The 20362-nt window shown below is 41.1% G+C and overlaps 1 protein-coding gene across 1 annotated transcript in view; it reads right to left on the reverse strand.

Annotated features, from left to right (window-relative positions):
- The window catches only part of LOC143885387 (3'-5' exonuclease domain-containing protein), a 68793-nt gene that overhangs the window by 27014 nt on the left and 21417 nt on the right, over positions 1–20362 (reverse strand). Inside the window, exons 2-3 of the mRNA XM_077389537.1 lie at positions 13626–13757; positions 12612–12735 (exon numbers count right to left, since the gene is read on the reverse strand). Of these exons, the coding sequence (XP_077245652.1) occupies positions 12612–12735; positions 13626–13757 (256 nt within the window). The remainder of the gene's footprint in view (positions 1–12611; positions 12736–13625; positions 13758–20362) is intronic.

The raw sequence follows: 20362 nt of genomic DNA on the forward strand, positions 1-20362 counted from the left end.
CTCTGTGAGAGGTAGATACCCCTAGTCGAATAGGCAACCTTAATGCCCAGGAAATACCGAAGACGACCCAAATCGTTAGTAGAGAACTCTGTCTGAAGGAAGGATTTGAGCCTCTGAATGCCACCTGTATCGCTACCAGTGATAATGATATCATCGACATATACTATCAACAGAACACAACCAGCCTGAGACTGAAAACTGAAGACGGAGTGATCAACTACGCACTGCTTCATGCCAAAGCAAATAAGTGTAGCACTGAACTTTCCAAACCAGGCTCTCGGAGATTGTTTGAGACCATAAATGGATTTCCTCAAACGGTAAACAAGAGAAGATGTCTCCCCCTGAGCAACATAGCCAGGAAGTTGCTCCATTAGACCTCTTCCTCCAAATCACCATGAAGAAAGGCATTTTTTACATCCAACTGATGAAGATGCCAGCCATGATTCACAGCAAGGGATAGTAGGACACGGACAGAAGGAATTTTTGCAACTGGTGAAAAAGTCTCGCCATAATCAATCCCATATGTCTGCGTGTACCCTTTGGCAACAAGTCGAGCCTTAAGGCGCTCAACTGTGCCATCAGGAAGGTGCTTGACTGCATAAACCCAGCGACAACCAACGGGACGAGCACCATATGGTAGAGGGACCAAATCCCATGTCTGATTGGCCTGAAGGGCCTGCATCTCAAGATCCATAGCCGCCCGCCAGCCTTGATGATCAAGTACCTCCTGTAGAGTCTTAGGTAGAGAAATAGAGGACAAAGATGAAACAAAACTACGAAATACAGGGGTGAGAAAGTCATAAGACACAAAAGAGGAAATTGGATGAGCAGTACTGCGAGACCGAGTGCGAGAGGCAATGGGAGAGTCAGAATGTACCTCAGAAGTGAGGGTCTCCGGCTGAGATGATGATGACTCGGACGGGGCTAAATGAGCAACAGATTTGGCCCGATGCTGATACTGCTTCAATGGTGGAGGTAGAGGGGCTGCGCATAACAGTAGAATCAATTGTAGGGGAGGAACTGGACACCGGAGGTGTAGAAACAGGGATGGGATCAGGAAGAACCGGAAGAGGAAGAACAGGAGTATGCGAGGAATCCTCCTGAAGTGTAGAGGGGGAGGGATCCAACGAGATGGACGGACTAAAAAATGACTGAGTCTAAAAGAATGTAACATCCGCCGAGACAAAGGATCGTCGCAGCCAAGGGCTGTAGCAACGATAACCCTTTTGGGTCCGAGAGTAACTTAGAAAGATACACCGTTCGGCTCGAGGATCCAACTTATCTAATCCTGACCCAAGAACATGGACAAAACAGAGACAGCCAAAAACTCGAGGTGTAAGAGGGAAAGGGTCAGAGGTAGGACGGAGAATCGAGAACGGGGAGGTGCCACCAAGGACCGAAGAGGGAAGCCTATTCGCCAGATAGCATGCTGTGAGTACAGCATCAGGCCAATAGGTCTTAGGGACCCGCATCTGAAAGAGTAGTGTCCGGGCCCCATCTAACAAGGAGCGAAGCTTCCTCTCAGCCACTCCATTCTGTTGAGAGGTATGAGCACATGAGGACTGATGAAGAATGCCTCGCGAAGAGAGGAATTCCTGAAAACCATTTGAGTAAGAGAAATATTCCTTTGCATTGTCAGTGCGAAGACATTGGATAACACATGAGAATTGATTACTAACTTCAGCATAGAAATCACGAAACACAGAAAAAACTTTAGAACGATCTTTTATTAAATAAGTCCATGTCATACGTGAATAGTCATCAATAAAGACCACAAAATAGTGAAATCCAAATAAAGAGGTAGTCCTCACAGGACCAATACATCAGAATGAACAAGAGTCAAAGGGTGTGAAGCCCGACTAACAGTCCTAGAGGGAAATGGCACACGATGATGCTTCCCAGGTTCACAGGCCTCACACTGAAAAGACCTAACAGATGAAGAAGGAACGAAAGGAATCCTGCGTAAACGCTCCATAGACAGGTGACCTAAACGGCAATGCCACTGGTATGCAACGACCGAGCCATGTAGAATCGGATGGGACGGAGTGGAGTTGAGACAATAAAGGCCATCCACCTCACAGCCCGAGCCAATCGTCCTCCCAGTCGAGAGATCCTGAAAAAGACAATATGAAGGAAAAAATGAGATAGAACAATGAAGATGCTTTGTTAATTGACTAACAGAAAGTAAACTGAAAGGTGACTTGGGGACACAGAGCACAAATGATAATGTAATGCCTGGTGAAGGGGAATAACTGCCAACACCAGTGATAGGAGAGGTACTCCCATCAGCAAGAGTAATAGAACGTGAAACAACATGATGAAAATCATGTAAGGATGACTGGGTACTTGTCATGTGATGAGATGCTCCCGAATCAATAATCCAGGAGCTAGAACTAGAGAGGAACGAAGCAGGAGAACTACCTGGCTGAACAAGACCAGCAGTAGGAGGGCGGCTGGCAGACCTGAAACGCTGTAGCTCATCATAGACGACGAGAGACGACAATCTGATCGGTCGGAGTAGCCAGTGGTGTCTGTGAGGGGCTGTCAATAGGAGCAAGCGAATCTAGAAGGGCAAGATGTGCAATACGGCCCTGACGAGGATATGGAGTGTAACGCAGCTCAGGATGGAGATCAAAGCATGTCTCGTGATAGTGACCCTCACGCCTACAATGAGTACAATAGGGCCGAGCTCGACCTCCACGGCCACCCTCTCGGCCGCCGCCATGTCCGCCTCGGCTAGTATCGCGACCACGATCGCGACCAAAAATGCCTCCTCGGGAAGGGCGGTCAGCGGGTCCATAAGCAACAGTAGTCGAGACATCCACGGGAGTAGGAACAGTAATGCCAAGTGCACGCTGCTGAGCTCGTAAAAATACCTCCTGAAGAGTGGGTACAGTACCAGACCCAAGGATGTGCTGTCGAAGATGAGTGAACTCTGGTCCAAGACCCTCAAGGAAATGAATAACACGGAGCTGATCCCACTGTCTGGCTGCCGTGGTAAGATCAGTGGTGAGAGGCATAAGAGGATCCAGCTGCTGGCAATAGGAGACAAACTGTCTGTAGTAATCATGGACTGTAGAATCACCGCGCCTGTGACCCATCCAGCGCGAATAAGTGTCGCAGTGACGGGCGACATTCCCCTCATCAGAATATAATGCCGCAGTGTGCTCCCATACCTTTTTGGCAGTAGGGAGATCCATCATGGTGCTAGCAATGGCAGGGGTCATACTCTGCCATAGAAGTGTACGAACAAGGGCATCATCTACATCCCAATCATCAAAGGTAGGGTCAGTCTCAGGAAGGGGATCACGACGAATAATAGAAATCTTTCGTCGGGCCTTCAGATATGTCTCCACAGCAATCTTCCAAGTCAAATAGTTGGATCCATCAAGACGGGAAGTGGTAATCGGTGGGAATGACGCATCCACCGAAGACAGAGACGACGACGCAGCCTGACGCGGCGGGAACTAGTAGCCATAGCTGGAGTACGAATAGTAGGGTCCTCAATACGAGGGGTATCTTCCATAAGAGACCGGGAAGAAGACTGAAGAGAACCAACAACAAGCAAGTAGAGACAAGGATGAAGACTATAAGCAAGCTAATAGACCGCGGCTTCGTGAGGACAACATATGCATAAGGGAGGCATGAGATAGCCTTACGACATAAAGACAAAATCGAGACAACTCCGAGCCACAAACATCGCAATGATGTAAGTACAAATCCAGAACAACACCATGAAGATAGTGATCAAGCCGAACAAGAAAATCTAGGGCATAGCTATGACCCAAAAGAGGAAGAAGAGATTATGATGGATCAGATTAGGGCAAGGAAGAGTGGGGAAAAGAGGGTAATGTAGCGATGTACTGTAGCGATTTACTGTAGCGGGTACTGTAGCGATTCACTGTAGCAGTACTGTAGCGATGTACTGTAGCGGGTACTGTAGCAAAGAATGGTGGAGGTTAAGGTTAAGGTTAGGGTTAGGGAAAAAAGAAGAAAAGAAAAGAAAAGAAAAAAAATGGCCCTAGGCATCCATGCCCTAGAGCTCTGATACCATGTTGAGAGAGGAAGAGAAAAGAGAGAAAATAAAGAATGAGAGAAAAGATTGAGTTAGGGTTCTCCCCCTCACTCATGTAATATAAATAATAAAGAGTGAAGTACAAAGACAAGTATGCCCTTGGGCAGTACAATAAAGGCCTAAAGACCTGTTAACAATGGCTAGATTCGGCAGGTTCTAAACGAACATAGTTCAGAACTTTCTATGCCTTTGTTCCAGCAAGAATCTTTGAGGCTTACTTCAGGTCTAATGAGGATCAAGCACGGCAATTAAAATCTTACCACAAGTGCAGAATTTTCTAAATGAAAACTCCATGAATAGATCATCAATAAAGAATTGGCTCCGATACCAACTTTCATATCAGAGAATGAGTTTACGGGACTGCGGAATAATAGAATTTCCACAAGAATCGATTCTGATACCAAATTTGATGTAGACGTGAAGGAAAGAATTCTTGAAACTCTTGCAGATCAGTTACAAATCTTGAATTTTATGATCAGACCTGGAATTTTCTTGAAAATGTGCAGAAATTCAAGAAAGTGTGCAGGAATACAGCTCTGATACCAAATTTGATGCAGACTTTTATAGGAATTCTTGAATTCCTAAGTTCTTTTGATGGAAGAACTCTAAACCCCTAACCCCTTTTTAATTGGAAAGAGAAGAAAACCCCAAATGTTTGCTGAAAAATTTATTGATGTTTATCTCATTCAATTTGCCCTTTTAATAGAGCTACATACCTCTCCAGATTACAACAGAAAATGCATAACAACCAAAAACAGAATTACAACAACTAACTGAAAACTAGCTAATGCTAACCTATACTTGAGTGACACTTGTCACCGCTGCTGACCGTTCAATACAGTTGATAATCTCCCTCTCTCATTTCCTAACATTCCCTTCCCCTTATCAAACCCTTGTCCGTCCTCAAGGGTGGAAGTCCGGAAATTTCTCATTCAAAGCAGCCCATTCTTCCCAAGTAGCATCTTCAGGTACTGCATTAGCCCATTGAACCAACACCTGCGTGACTGCGACATTGCCCTTACGTACTATTCGACGATCCAGTATTGCCATAGGTTCAATCAAAAGTTGGCCTTCAGAACCAACCTCTGGTAAGTTCGCAATTGGTACCACCGAATCTCCAATCTTCCTTTTGAGCAATGAAACATGAAAAACGGGATGAATCTTTGAATGAGAAGGTAGTTGGAGTTTGTAAGCCACTACTCCAATCCTCTGTAAAATTTGAAAAGGACCATAGAAACGTGGAGCCAACTTAAAGTCCCTCCTCAGAGCAAGGGAGGTCTGTTTGTAAGGTTGCAACCGTAAGTAAACCCAATCTCCTACTTGAAACTCCCTTTCTGTCCTTTTTCTTGTCCGCGAATTGCTTCATTCTCTCCCTAGCAATAGCCAAGTTATCCTTCAACAATTGCAAAATCACAGCCTGGTGGTGTAAATGATCTTCTACAGCAGCAATAGAAGTTGTACGAATAGACCCCATGGCTAATTGTTGAGGTTTCTCCCCATACAAGGCTTCGTAGGGAGTCATCTGTATTGCAGAGTGAAACGTGGTATTATACCATCATTCAGCCAAGGTTAACCATTGTTTCCATCTTCTCGGACGATCACCAGTCATGCATCTCAAATAATTCTCCAAACAGCGGTTCAAAACTTCAGTTTCGCCATCACTTGGGGGATGATAAGCTGAACTAAAACACAACTGTACTCCTTGATGCTTGAACAAACTCTCCCAAAATTGACTTGTGAATACCTTACCCCTGTCACTCACAATAGAGGAAGGCAGCCCGTGTAATTTGAAGATGTTATCAAAGAAAAGTTGAGCTACAGTGGAAGCCGTATATGGATGAGTCAAAGCGACAAAGTGTGCATACTTAGTTAAACGATCTACAACCACCATTATGACATCCTTTCCTTCTGACATAGGTAGGCCGGTAATAAAATCCATAGATATATCTACCCATCTTCTTTGTGGAATTGGTAGAGGCTGCAGCAACCCGGGATAAGCTATTGTTTCACCTTTATTCCGTTGACAAATGTCACACTCTTTGACCCAATCACGAATATTTGTGCTCAAAGTTGGTCAATAAAAGAACTGAGCCAGTTTTTTTATAGTTCCTCTAACCCCTGAGTGTCCTGCTATTCCGGTGCTATGCAGTGATAGGAAAATTTTAATCCTCAATCCCATATTAGACCCAACTATCAACCGTCCTTCATACCTCAGCACACTCTCACTCCACTGGTAAAGTGGCACAGCTTGTGGATCAATAAGGAGCTGTGAAATAATTTCTTGTAGATGAACATCAGTCAAATAGCTTTCTTGGACCTCCTCAACCCAAGCTGGAGTGACTGTAGTAATAGCATGGCAGGAAGCTTGAGGCAACTTGGAAAGGGCATCTGCAACCTTGTTTTCAGTGCCTGTCTTGTACCCAATTTTGTAGTGAAACCCCAAAAGTTTTGTAATCCACTTGCTGTAACAATGTAGAAACCCTTTGTTCCAAAATATATTTGAGACTGGTGATCAGTTTTGATAATGAAATGGTGTCCCATCAAATAAGCCCTCCAATTCTTAACTGCCAATAATATTGCTAACATCTCCTTCTCATAGGTCGACAATCCCAGATTTTTTCCTGTCAAAACTTTACTCAAGAAGGCTATTGGTCTTCCTCCTGCATTAAGACAGCACCTATTCCAGCCCCACTTGCATCACACTCTAGTATAAAGGGTTTAGAGAAATCAGGTAGTACTAGCACTGGGGTGGTAGTCATTGCCTCTTTGAGAGCAGTAAAAGATTGTTCAGCAACCTCAGACCATTTGAACTGATTCTTTTGCAACATGAATGTTAAAGGTTTGCTGATTTTACCAGAATCTTTGACGAATTTCCTATAGTACCCAGTGAGGCCAAGAAACCCTCTTAGCTGCTTGATTGTAGCTGGTTTAGGCCAAGATATCATGCAAGCAACCTTACTTGGATCAGCTACCACTCCTCTTCCGGAAACAATGTGCCGCAAATACCCCATCTCTAATTTCCCAAATTCACATTTAGACAACTTAGCAAACAAGGTGTTGTCTTTTAAAATTTGTAATGTTATTCGCAAATGCTTCACATGCTCTTCCATTGATCTGCTATACACCAATATATCGTCAAAGAACACAAGAATGAATTTCCTTATGTGTTCCTGACAAATGGAATTCATTAAAGATTGGAAGGTTGATGGGGCATTGGTGAGCCCAAAGGGCATAACCAAAAATTCATAATGTCCCTGGTGTGTACGAAAGGCAGTTTTATGAACATCTTCCGCAACCACTCTAATTTGATGGTACCCTGCTCTTAAGTCTAGTTTTGAAAAAATGGTAGCCCCATATAACTCATCCAGAAGCTCATCAATCCAAGGAATAGGCAACTTGTCCTTGACTGTAACTTAATTTAATGACTTGTAATCTACACAAAAGCGCCAACTTCCATCTTTCTTTTTAACCAACAATACAGGAGATGAAAAGGGGCTTACACTTGGTCTTATCACTCCAATTTCAAGCATTTCTCTTACCAACTTCTCTATTTCATTCTTTTGAACATAAGGATAACGATAAGGCCTTACACTAACCGCATTAGTTCCTTCTTTCAATGGAATTTTGTGATCATGGGACCTAAGTGGAGGAAATTCCTTAGGAGTATCAAAAACTTCACAGAATTCAGAAAGCAAAGTTTGTATTTCAGCAAGTACCTGGCTTGTCGGAGGACTTTCTTCAATGGAATGAAGTTGAGCCATCAATCCTCTGGTACATTTTCTGATCATTTTTTCCCATGCACCCCCCATCACTTGCTGTAAACTAACCTCTTCCTTATCTGCCCTTAAAATGACCTTCTTGCCCAATAAAGAGAACTCCATTTGGAGCTTCTTGAAATCCCACAAAATTGGCCTTAGAGCAGATAGCCATTGAATACCCAGCACTGCATCACAGCCTCCCAAGGGAAGCAGTCTCATCTCAAAATAGAATTTTGTCCCTTGCATCTCCCAATTGAACTTGGTACAAACTGCACTGCTAGCCACTCTTCCTCCATCTGCCACCGCAACCCACAATTTTCCCATAGACTGAATCTTGCAGCCCGTTTTCTTTGCAAAATTTTCATCCAAGAAGTTATGCGCGCTACCTGAGTCAATCAAAATAACAATAGGCTCCTTCTTGACTAAGCCTATAACCTTCATAGTGTTGTAGTTAGTAGCACCCGCAAGAGCATAGACTAATATGTGCATATCAACCTTTTCTACTTCATCAACTTCCTCTGGTATATATTTCTCGTCACAATAATAGCAAAGGCCCTTGGCCCTTCTCGACTCCATCTCAGCTTGTGAGAGTCTCTTAATTGGAATTCCAGAGCCACTAGTGATCTTGCTAGACTCTCCTAGATGTTGCCCAGTATATTTGGGCTGAATCTTGGACTTCCTGGACAAGGCCTCCACGTTCGCCTCCTGCAATTTGGCCATGGCTATAGCATCTATTATTGCGGATGGTTTACACATTTGTACCCCACTCCTTATTTCATCCTTTAATCCACTGATAAAACAGCTGATAAAGAATGGTTCATTCAATCCTCTAGTCCTGTTAGCCAACTCCTCAAACTTCTTTTGATAAACCTTTATTGTAGTCATCTGATGCAACTTCGTTAATTCTCCAAGCACATCCGTGCTGGGATCATCTCCAAACCTTGCACATAAATCATTAGCAAATTCCTTCCAACTAGGATTTGGTCTCATGGATTGATACCACTGAAACCACTGAATCGCTTCCTCTTCTAAATGAATTCCTGCTATCTGAACTTTCTTATCTACATCAATTTCATGAAATTGGAAATAGTGGTGGTATCTATAGATCCAACCTTTAGACTCCCCCCCTTTGAATTTTGGAAAATCAATCCGATTATACTTCGACAAGAACGTATTCTTCGCAGCATTCTCATTACTCTTGGACGATTCTCCTGCCTTGCTCTTGGATCTTTCTTGTAATAGTTGTTGAATCATGCTTGCTATGTTCTGAATCTCATGCTTCATTTCACCAATCTGATTCTGGTTATTCTTGATCTGTTCCTCCAATTTCTTCAAATCTTGTGAACGAGTATTTTCCGCCATTGATGTCTTTTACAAGCTTCTCCAGGAAAAAAATTGCTTTGAGACCAGATGATAGGAATTCTTGAATTCCTAAGTTCTTTTGATGGAAGAACTCTAAACCCCTAACCCCTTTTTAATTGGAAAGAGAAGAAAACCCCAAATGTTTGCTGAAAAATTTATTGATGTTTATTCTCATTCAATTTGCCCTTTTAATAGAGTTACATACCTCTCCAGATTACAACAGAAAATGCATAACAACCAAAAACAGAATTACAACAACTAACTGAAAACCAGCTAATGCTAACCTATACTTGAGTGACACTTGTCACCACTACTGACAGTTCAATACAGTTGATAATCTCCCTCTCTCATTTCCTAACAGACTTTTGGCTAGGAATTTGAATTTTGATCAAGAAATAATGCAAGGCTATTAATCTTGCTGAACAGATTCGAATTTGATAGAATTCTTGCACAGGAACAGTCCAAAAACAGTTAACTGTTATTAAAAACAGAGCATGAACAAAAACTCGCCGTAATTGAAGTAAATTAGAAATGAAAGCGCATTGCCAACCACAGGATATAAGAGAAAACAGTGAAACTCTTTAGATCTGTAATGAAACAAGTCAGATTGATGGAAACAAACCAAAAGGATGATCAAGAACGAGAAAAGATGGAAGGAAACAACAATTGTATCAAAACTGTAATGGAAATCAACAAAAAAGAGACTTAGCTAAGCTGTGAAATAAAGCTGAGAAGAAGAGATGGAAGGCCTTTGAATTTCCAGAAATTCCTCTTTAACATCTGTCAAAGTTCTATCTTCCAAATCAGCAAGCGTCTCTCCAAGCTGCAAGGTACATGAATTTTCTTCAAATTCATTAAAAGGTCATCAAAAAAATCCATAAATGAGAGTAGTTCTCCCTATTTGTAGTGGACAATTTCCCACCCATTTTAAAATTCGAATTTCCATCCCTTTTTTACATTCAAATCCTCACTATATAGCCACTCAATTACTCACTTATTACAAGTATACCCCCCTACAAGTATACCCTACATGTACATGGAATTAACAAGTACTGTCATCAAAACTACCACCAATGTTAAACTAGGCCTTTTTACACTTTGGCCGGGACCCGATCCTCATCATAGATTAACCGAAAAAATGCTAGCTCAGTTTCATTCCAAAAACTGGATTTGATGTCCTTACTTGGGACCAAGTAGATACCATTGCATATTTTTTTTGAAATGATAGATACCATTGCATATTGCTTTTGATCCTGTTGAGAAGAGAAGAGAATGAGAGAAAATGAAGAGTTGGGGATCTTCCAATGGTGGTCCCTAGGGCACCACAACCCTAAGGCTCTGATACCATGTTGAGAGAGGAGAGAAGAGAATGAGAGGCTCTGACCAAAGTGCCGTTAGGCACATATACCCCTACTAACATGGATTAGGGTTTTTGGGTTTAAGGTTTTCCGTTTCTGGGTCTTTTTAGGTGTCGAGGGCTTTATGCTTTTAGGATTCAGGGTTTTGGAATTAGGGGTTTGGTTTTTTACCTGTTTGATGATCAAGATGGGTGAGTAAAAGCATGAAGGTCGGAGTAGAAGATGATAAGGAAGCTGTGGTTCGTCATGCTGAGTTTCATTCCTCCATGGTCAGCATTTCATTCACTGTAATTAGTTAATTACTACTCAATCCTTTCCCTCAATTGTTTCTAATTTGTTGGGTTTCTTTCTTTCTTCACATTTTCTTTCTTCATAACAAGATTTTCGCCATTCTGTAATCAATTCCATAGAAACTATTTTTCATGGAAATTTTTTTTGTCAAAAACCCCTGGAGAAGCTACTTCAACAATCTAGTTCATCTTAAATTGAAGTTTTGCCTTCTTGAGAAGCAAGACTTCCTATGATTGCAACTAATTAAATCCTAAGGCTTTCCTATTTTGCTTTTCAAATTTCCAACACTTATTTTTCTAAACCCAAGTTGGGTCTTTAGCTCAAATTACGAAGAGCGCTTAAGAAATGGGTTTGTTTCCAATGTTTCTCAAGAAGATGATGATTTGAATCCACCAAGACCCACCAATTGGTTTTGTTATTCTTCATTCGTCTATCTAGATACTATTTTGATTGTGGTCATTGCACTGGGGCGCTACAAATATGATTTTCTAATATGGCAATGCATCATTTCATTGAAGCAAGTATGATTTTTTTAGTATCGATGTAAACAAATTGTCCTGCCTTGAGCACAAAACCCAAGTCTAGAACATAAAAGACATTATGCCTCTTTCATCACCTTGAAATGCATTGTTAACACAACTAACATTCACTTCTCTATCCTTATCGAATGAGCTTTTCGTCTTCAAAAGGATTGATTTTTAAAGTTATTACTTGTTGATTAAAAAAAGAAAGAAAAATGCAATTCCCGAGTTACTCCGAAGTTCCTGTCGAAGTTCACATAGTTCACGAGAGCTTAGATGTCCGCACATTCAAAGTCCAAGTCCCTAAATGTCATGGACAATTTGTGAGAATTCACACAACCATCAAAATCCCACGCGATTAACCCCTCCTATACAACAGAAAAATTCACAGTACCCTATACCTCTGGTGAAATCTGTAAAACAATCTTTGTCAAAGTTATGCCAGTGTGAAAACATTTAGCTCGTGCTCATGCTGCTTGCGAGAAACCTTTGCTATACAATTGTTGAAAGCTTTTAGTGGGTTTTTCAGTCATAAGTTCTGTTTCTAGGAAGGAACAATAACTTGAAAATCTCCCATTTGGCCTGGTCCTAGGTATCCTCACATACAGCTATGCTATGTAACAATTACTTTGAAGATAAACAACCAGCCTAAACATGTTCAGAATATTCAAGGCACTTTATAATTTTAACAATATAATAGAAAATGAAGAAATATATCATATTATCAATTTTTAATCCATCATATGGATTATTTACCAAATCATCCAAAATATCATGACATAATTGAGAATTCAAACAATAGAGGGAGATGAATTTTTTCACCTCTCCACCCCAACCCCCCCTCTCTGGTAGGATTATGCGCCCCCTTTTTAACATGATTTGATATCAAAAGCGTTAAAGTCAGCCACAAATCACGTTAAAAGTGAGGCGCATAATCCTACAGGCGGGGTGAAAAAAATCATCTCCCTATGCACTAATGCCTACAATTGTATGTTTTAGTGCTTCAGTTCAGCTTTTTTGTCATTAGTTTTAATCATGGTTTTAAATTTCAGCCGAAATACCAAAATTTCAGATTTTGGCCGGGACCGAAATTTAAAACCAAAACCGAAATTTAAATTTTCCGGCCGAAATTATAAGATTTTCACCGAAATTTCCACCGAAACCAAAATTATAAGGTGTTCACATATTATTAAACCTGCTAAGAAAAACCAACGAAAAAAATATTATTAAATTAAGCAAGCCAAACCTTCAATAAGAAGTTTGCATTGGAAGACATTAAATATTTCAAGCAAGCAACATGCGTCGGCTGCTGCATATGATTTTTGCTCTTCTGTTAGAGGACGGCATGACCAATCACTACATTGAAGTTCCTGGAGATAGATATAGCCGTTAAGCCCGTTATTAAGAAAATTATTGGAGCAATTATCATATACTGGTTATCTAAGCAATTGCAAGGAATAGTTAAGTTCAAGAAACTGTGTTACAAACATTGGAGAAAAGGGATTTTAATTTAGCTAAATTGGCCCAACAAGTAGCAAACAATCTCATTATCTGAATAAATTGTAAATCAGAATTCATAACTCCTAATTTAGTTAAAAAGGAAATAATATGTCATATATATTATACAAATATAGAGGGAAAGCCTTGGCGCAACGGTAAGGTTGCTCCATTGTGACCTGGTGGTCACGGGTTCGAGTCACAGAAACAGCCTCTCTGCAAAGCAGGGGTAAGGCTGCGTACATCTAGCCCTCCCCATTCCCTGCAATGGCGGGAGCCCACCCTTATATATTATACAAATATGATGATATATCAAATGTTATACTCTTTAATATTATACGCTACAGTTTTTAATCGGTATGTTCATGACAAGACTTGGCCATAAATCAGCAAGGGCCAAACTTTATTTGAATCGCAGAGAAAGTAAGATGCACAAGTCAAAAAAAAAAAATCAGCCCACATCATGTTTTTACTTTTGTGGTTATTGATAATCGTAGTCATACCCAAGGAAATATAAAATGCGAACTTTTTAGCACAATGGAAGTTCATCCAAAAAGAAACTAGCTCAAAGGATTAAAAGCAAAACTGAGCATATATCACATCCTTACAGATACACCTATCCATATATATGAATAAAATAAAAGTAATTGATGGCATGTAGAAAATAAATAGTTAAACCAAGGTCGAATAAATCTCCAAAGCTACACTGAACGCAGAGCTTAGCTACAACAAAACATACAAGTCCACGGCAATATAAGACAACCTTTGAAAGGTAGACACCAAGTACTTCTTCACATATTGCGGCCAAGCTTTTTGTATCCTTTGGGAGCTTTTTTCCTGGATGTCCGTCTTGTAAATGGTGGTATATGCTCGTAATATCCAGATAGGGTTCAACCTATGGCACATAATAATGAAAACCAGTGAGCAAAACCAGCATATGTAAAGTTCCATATGTATCCAATAAAAAGCTTCGTGCTTCATCTTTTTGGTACCTAAAGTTCACCAATTCCTTACCGTTCAAAAAAATAAATAAATGAATAAAGTCATCAATTCCTTGGATTGTTTTCTTTTAACATCACTACCCTAAAAAGATATATGTTTCAATTGCAATCATAAATGTATTTGTGAAACAAGCAGTTACTCCAAAAGCTTAAGCTATTGGAGAAGGCGTTATTCAATCTTTTTATACTTTAACACTCACCCTCACATGCGGCCCCTCTTTTTTAGGGCTGGCCTACACGTGGCACATGTGCCCCTCTTTTGGGTTTAACCATTGCATGTGGATTTTTGCTATCAAGGAGGTTTGAACTCAGGACCTTTGGCTCCAATACGATGTGAAACAACCTTACTCCAAAAGCTTAAGCTATTGGAGAAGGCGTTATTTAATCTTTTTATACTTTAACAGTATTGAAGCTATATAATGTTGCAGGGGAAAATGAAAAGTTCCATATACGTATTTGTGTGTGTGTGTGTGTGTGTGTGTGTGTGTGATTGTGCAGTCGACCGCACCTAAGCTTAGGTGCGGTCGAGGGCCCAAACACATGGGTCCCACATTTTTTGTGCTGATCAAAACCATTCATTTGCAAGGCCCCGTCATAGATAGGGTGTGTACAAAAAATCAGGTCCATTGGATCATCCTAACCCCTCCAAAAATGGAGGGCAAAAATGGGCAGATTTGTGGCAAACGGTGTCTGTCCATTTGACCTCCACAAATGGATGGGTTAGGATGATCCTAAGGAGCTGATTTTTTGTACATACCCCATCTATGTAAGGGCCTTTCAAATGAATGCTTTGGGTCATCCTAACAAAGTGGGCCCGCATGAGTTTGAGGCCCTCGACCGCACCTAAGCTTGGTGCGGTCGACCGCACAATCATTCTCTCTCTCTCTCTCTCTCTCTCTCTCTCTCTCTCTCTCTACATATATATATATATATATATATATATATATATATATATTTATATGAGAGAACATTTCCTACACACTTGTGTAGGTAAGTTACCTACACACTACCTTAAAATACAGCGGGGGCCCACATTGTTTGGGTGATCCAAACCATTCATTTGAATGGTCCTCACATAGATAGGGTGTCCACAAAAAATCAGATCCATAGGATCATCCTAACCATTCAAACTATGGAGGCAAAAAATGGACTAATTTGTGAAGGTTTATACACGTCCATTTTACCTCCACAAATCGTAGGGTTGGGATGATCCTATGGATCTGATTTTTTGTGGACACCCTATCTATGTGAGGACCATTCAAATGAATTGTTTGGATGTGGGCCCCCACTGTATTTTAAGGTAGTGTGTAGGTAACTTACCTACACAAGTGTGTAGGTAACTTACCTACACAAGTGTGTAGGAAATGTTCTCTCTCTCTCTCTCTCTCTCTCTCTCTCTCTCTCTCTCTCTCTCTCTCTCTCTCTCTATATATATATATATATATATATATATATATATATATATATATATATATATTTCAACAAATGAAAGTCGGCATGAAAATGAAATCGAAGAATAAGCTTTATTTGTAACGAAATCCATCCATTTAATTTGATAAAAACTCCTCAGGTCATGTATGGTATATCCAGTTCAATATCTTTGCTTTGTACTGGCATAATCGTATTTGCTAGTTTCATACACATGTATTTGATACATGAAATACATAAGTAGAATACTTTTCATACGCTAGATTTAGTAGTTCAATTGTTTGTCTTGGTCAATAAATGACCTAGTCCAGGGAAACTATGCCCATTTAACCATTAGTTGAAGTACAATCCTACTCAATTCCAATATTGATTCACTATTACAATACGCATGGATCCTAATAGTGGCAGTGTGCACTTTTAAATGGATCAAAACCAGGAGCATGCCAAAATTTTGACGTCTTATACAATATGGTAATGGTTACGTAAGCAACATGCCCAATATAAAAAGGATTTCAATCTGAAGTAAGCCCAGAAAGATCCATGAAGTGTATGAATTCACCCTAAAATGCATAGACCACCATTTGACACAGTGGGCCCATCCTCGAAAAACTCTCCCACTGTTGTAGCTTGGGTACACTAGATAATAAAGTTGACTTTCAAGAAAACAAAAATTGAAAGGAAGATGAACAAAACATCAGGTACCATGAAAATCATTGCATATTTTCCTGATGAATATGGATCATTGGAGAATGTTATTTTAATCTGTCCACTTCAAACATCTCTCATCTTTATAATGGGGGCCACCGGAAACGGTTAAGAGCACCAAAACTATTGCACCTATACATTTCTCGGACTGAGCAAAACCATTACAGGCCAAGTTTGTCCGACATGTAAGAATGTGTAGTGTCTGAAAATAATAGTTAAAGAAATCAGAAATCTCGTGGAGAGCCCAACTTTTAAAGAGCCTACATAATTATGGGCAAGGTTTTAAATTTCGACCGGAATTTCGGATTGCGGATTTCGGTCAACCCCGAAACCGAAATCGGGGATACCTGACACGTTACATTATTTCGACCAAAATTTCATTTTTTTTTCCTGAAATTTTGTCCGAAAGAAAAAAAAAGTTGGAGAATTGGTTTGAGATTAGAGAGGAAGAGATGGAGAGAGGGTTGTAAGACAGTATATCTCGCATTGGAAGACGAATGGTCAAGATCGACACCTCGTCGAGCTTTGCCGGTTGAAGAAGACATGAAAATCGCTCCCTTCGTCCGAGAGAGGAACAGAGAGAGAGAGAGAGAGAGAGAGAGAGAGAGAGAGACAGAGAGACAGAGAGATGTGTGGGTAGTAGTTATCTTTTCTATTTTTAATAGAGTTATCTTTTGCTAAAAAATAGAGACACGTGGGTAAACCAGAGAGGGAGGTTTGACGCGTGGGTTGGGAAGGGGCAAGGCGGTAAATCTACCAAAAATCTCCTCAAAAACTTCCGAAATTTAAGGAAAATCTACCAAAAATCATGTTTTTTAATTATTTAATATTATCCCAAAATTTCTACTGGAATTACCGAAATTTCGGGTTTGGTATGAAATAAAACACTCATTTTATTCGTTTCGTCAAATTTCGGTTTCGGTGAGGACCGAAATGCACTCCGACACCGAAATTTGAAACCATGATTATGGGTATGTTTTTTTTTTATTTTAGCATTTCTAAGGAAGATGTCATGTCACTCAAAGAATTAGCGGTACAACTCGGGTAGGGTTCAACTCGAAAAAATGTCGAGTCGGGTTCAGGTTCGGGTTGGGTTTTCCTAACCCGGGTTGAGTTTGGGTTGGGATCGGGTTGAGGACTTGGGCAACCCGGCCCAAGTAAAACCCGACTTTTTTTATCATTTTTTTTTAAGTTTTTACTTATTAGTAAGCTTAAAAACTCGGGTTGGGTCAGGTTGGAACTCCGGTTGGGTTCAAGTTGCAAAAAAAGGGTTCCGCGGGTCGGGTTCGGGTTGAGTAAATGGTTCCTCAGGTTGGGTTCGGGTTGGCTTCAACCCAGCCCAAGTTGCACCCCTAACATCGAATGACAACATTAGATGAATGTATTTAATGATCATTAATGTGGTAATCATTCCACTCCTAATGATATTTCTAGCTTCAACTGCATAATTGGTACAATGTTGAGTGTCAAAGTTCCCTAAGTGCAAGGACACTTGTGCAAATTAATTAATAGAATTTAAAAAGGAAAACAAAAGGTGAGGAGTCTCTATTTAGCTTATATATATCAATTAGCATAAAGCTAAAGCAACAAATAATTAAATTTATAAACAATCCTACCAAGAAAAGAAAAAAACAAAATAATGAGCATTATGCAAACTGTAAGTTTACGAAATAAATAAAATATCAAAAAATGCAACCTAAGGGTTTAAGAAAGAGATACCCACCTATGAGCACTTCCTTTGACACCAGAAGCAGGCAAGAGTGCCAAAACAAAGAAATTTTTATAGAGAGAGAGAGAGGGAGGGAGAGTTAACAAAAAAAAACAGAAAAATGATGTCAAAGACTCTTAGGGCATGCTCAAAGTACTTGATACTATAAGGTGTCAGATAGAAACAACATTTATTTACTTTAAAGTTATTGCTAGAAGTTGTATGTATTTGCATAAGGGCATTATGGTCTTTGTACTATTTCTCTCTTAATATAAATACATAAGTGAGGGGAGCATCTCTCCAACTCACTATTTCTTCTCTCATTCTCTTCCAACATTGTATCAGAGCCCTAGGGTTCTTGGTGCCCTAGGGACCACCATTGAAGCCATCCCCTTGGTTTCTCCTCTCCTTCTTTTCTCTCCACCACCTTCCTAACCCTACCCGACGCCCACCTTTCCTCCATCTCCTTCACGCCATCTCCTTCACGTCGTCTCCTCCAACACCGTCTACTCCGCCCACGCTTCCTACATATCCACCTTCCACCTCCCTCATCAGACCCCCACGCATCCTCTACATCTCCACCTTCCACCTTCCTCCAAAACCCTCTAATCAAACCACCTAACCTCCACGTCTTCAACCTCCCACATCCTCTCCACCTCGTCATACCCATCATCAGACCACCCCCCCCCCCCCCAAAAAAAAAAAAAAACGACCCTTCCTCCTACACCGACAACCCTAACCCTCATTTAACCCTAACCTAGCCCTCCTAGCTTCACCCGACCACCCATCCACGCCTCTAACCTCCATTTGGCGCCCATATTTTCCAAAACCCTAGCCGTACTCTTTGTCTTCCACCTCATTTCCACTCCTTTCTCCACATATCCTCAAAGCTCAAACTCCAACTCCATTCACATCCTAATCTAAAAGGGCCACTTGGGTTCTACCCCCTTCTCTTCAATGGCCTAAATCACCTTCGTCCCTCTCTATTTCTTCTCGCGGCTCCGATTTCCTTTGACATCTTGTTCTCTTCTCCTCATCGATCTCCTTTTCGCTAGTGCTTAAATGTCTCTTTCCTATGTTCTCCGTCGGAGCAGCAGTGTACGCCACGTATTTGTTAAAATGTACAAATGAGGTGTTGTGCCTCCGATTTCATTTCCTAGCCTCTTCTCTTCCTGGCTAGTGATTCTATGTCTTGTTCTACTACTGTTTCTCCATCGAAGCCTCAGTATTACGGTCGGGCCCGTCACATGATTCGTCACCTCTCTATTGTTTATCCTCTGTCATTGTTATAGTTTGCGAGTTTTTCTCTCCATTTTTGTCATCATGGATCATTATGTTAGTTCAACTCCTACTCTCGAATCGACTGCTACATCTTCAGCTACTTTCTTTAGTTATTCCTCTTCTGTGGAGGAGGTTACTTTCCCACAGATGACTTATGTCCCTCTTGACGGGTCCCTTCCATCCCTCAGAGGGCCTCTCACTCATGTGCGGCCTCATGAGTCTAGTACCCATTTTATTGATACTTCTATTCTTGGTGCGTCTCCTGGTGGTGACTATTCTAGCGATGGCGATGGTCGCTTTGCCAGAGGTCAGGGCCGTCGAGGCCGTGTTCGTGGCTGTGTCGTTGGTGGGCGTGAGCGCCTTACTTCACACCTTATCAAGGAGCGGGACATTCTATGCCTATGTGCTATGCCTCTACATCCTCCTCCGCTGGACCGGTGGCACATGATGATTGTTTCCTTTCCTCCAGGGCCAACTATGATGAGTTTTTGTGCTTGCGTGCGCACTGTTGAGCACCTATTGCGCCCTTTGCACAACTCACTGGTTCGCCAGCTTCGCTTCTTACTACCTCCAGCTATTGGATTATTGATTCAGGGGCCTCCAACCACATAACGGGTACCTCTGCCTCCCTTAGTTCTTTTCAGCCCCTACAATCTGCCTTCCATACCGTTACATTGGCCAATGGGACTGCTACACATATTTCTGGTATTGGTGCTATTTCCCCTCACCCTAGTCTTCCCTTGTCCTCGGTACTATGTGTTCCTCAGTCCCCATTTAATTTAACAAAGAATCTTAATTGCTCCATCTCTTTCTTCCCTTCTTATTGTCTTTCAGGATCTCTCGACTGGGAAGACGATTGCTTCGGGTCGTATGGTGGATGGTCTCTATCTTCTTGATTGTATTCCCCGTCCTGTTGTTTTGCATATATAAGTCGATCCTTATCAGTGGTACTGTCGTCTCGGTCATCCTTCCCTGCAAAAGCTTCAGCAGTCATCCTTTATTCTTATTCTTGTTCCCTCTTTCCAATGTGAATCCTGTGATCTTGGGAAGCACCATCGTGTGTCCTTCCCGTCTCAAGTTCTTAGTCGAGTCTCTACACCCTTTGAGTTAGTACATTTTGATATATGGGGTCATTCCAGGACCACATCTCTCTCTGGTTATCAATATTTTTTCATTTTGTCAATGATTTCTCTCGTATGACTTGGTTATTTCTTCTCTACCACTCTGAGGTCTTTCATGCCTTTCACACATTTCATGCTGAGATCACTACACAATATACTTGTACTCTTAAAGTTTTGCTCACTGATAATGCTATAGAGTACTTCTCTGCTGACTTTCGTGGTTTTCTATCCTCTTATGGCATTGTTCATCAGTCCT

This window comes from Tasmannia lanceolata, unplaced genomic scaffold (assembly GCF_043159265.1).
Source record: "Tasmannia lanceolata isolate RefF3 unplaced genomic scaffold, GAP_Taslan_0.1 ptg000008l, whole genome shotgun sequence".
Classification (NCBI taxonomy): domain Eukaryota; kingdom Viridiplantae; phylum Streptophyta; class Magnoliopsida; order Canellales; family Winteraceae; genus Tasmannia; species Tasmannia lanceolata.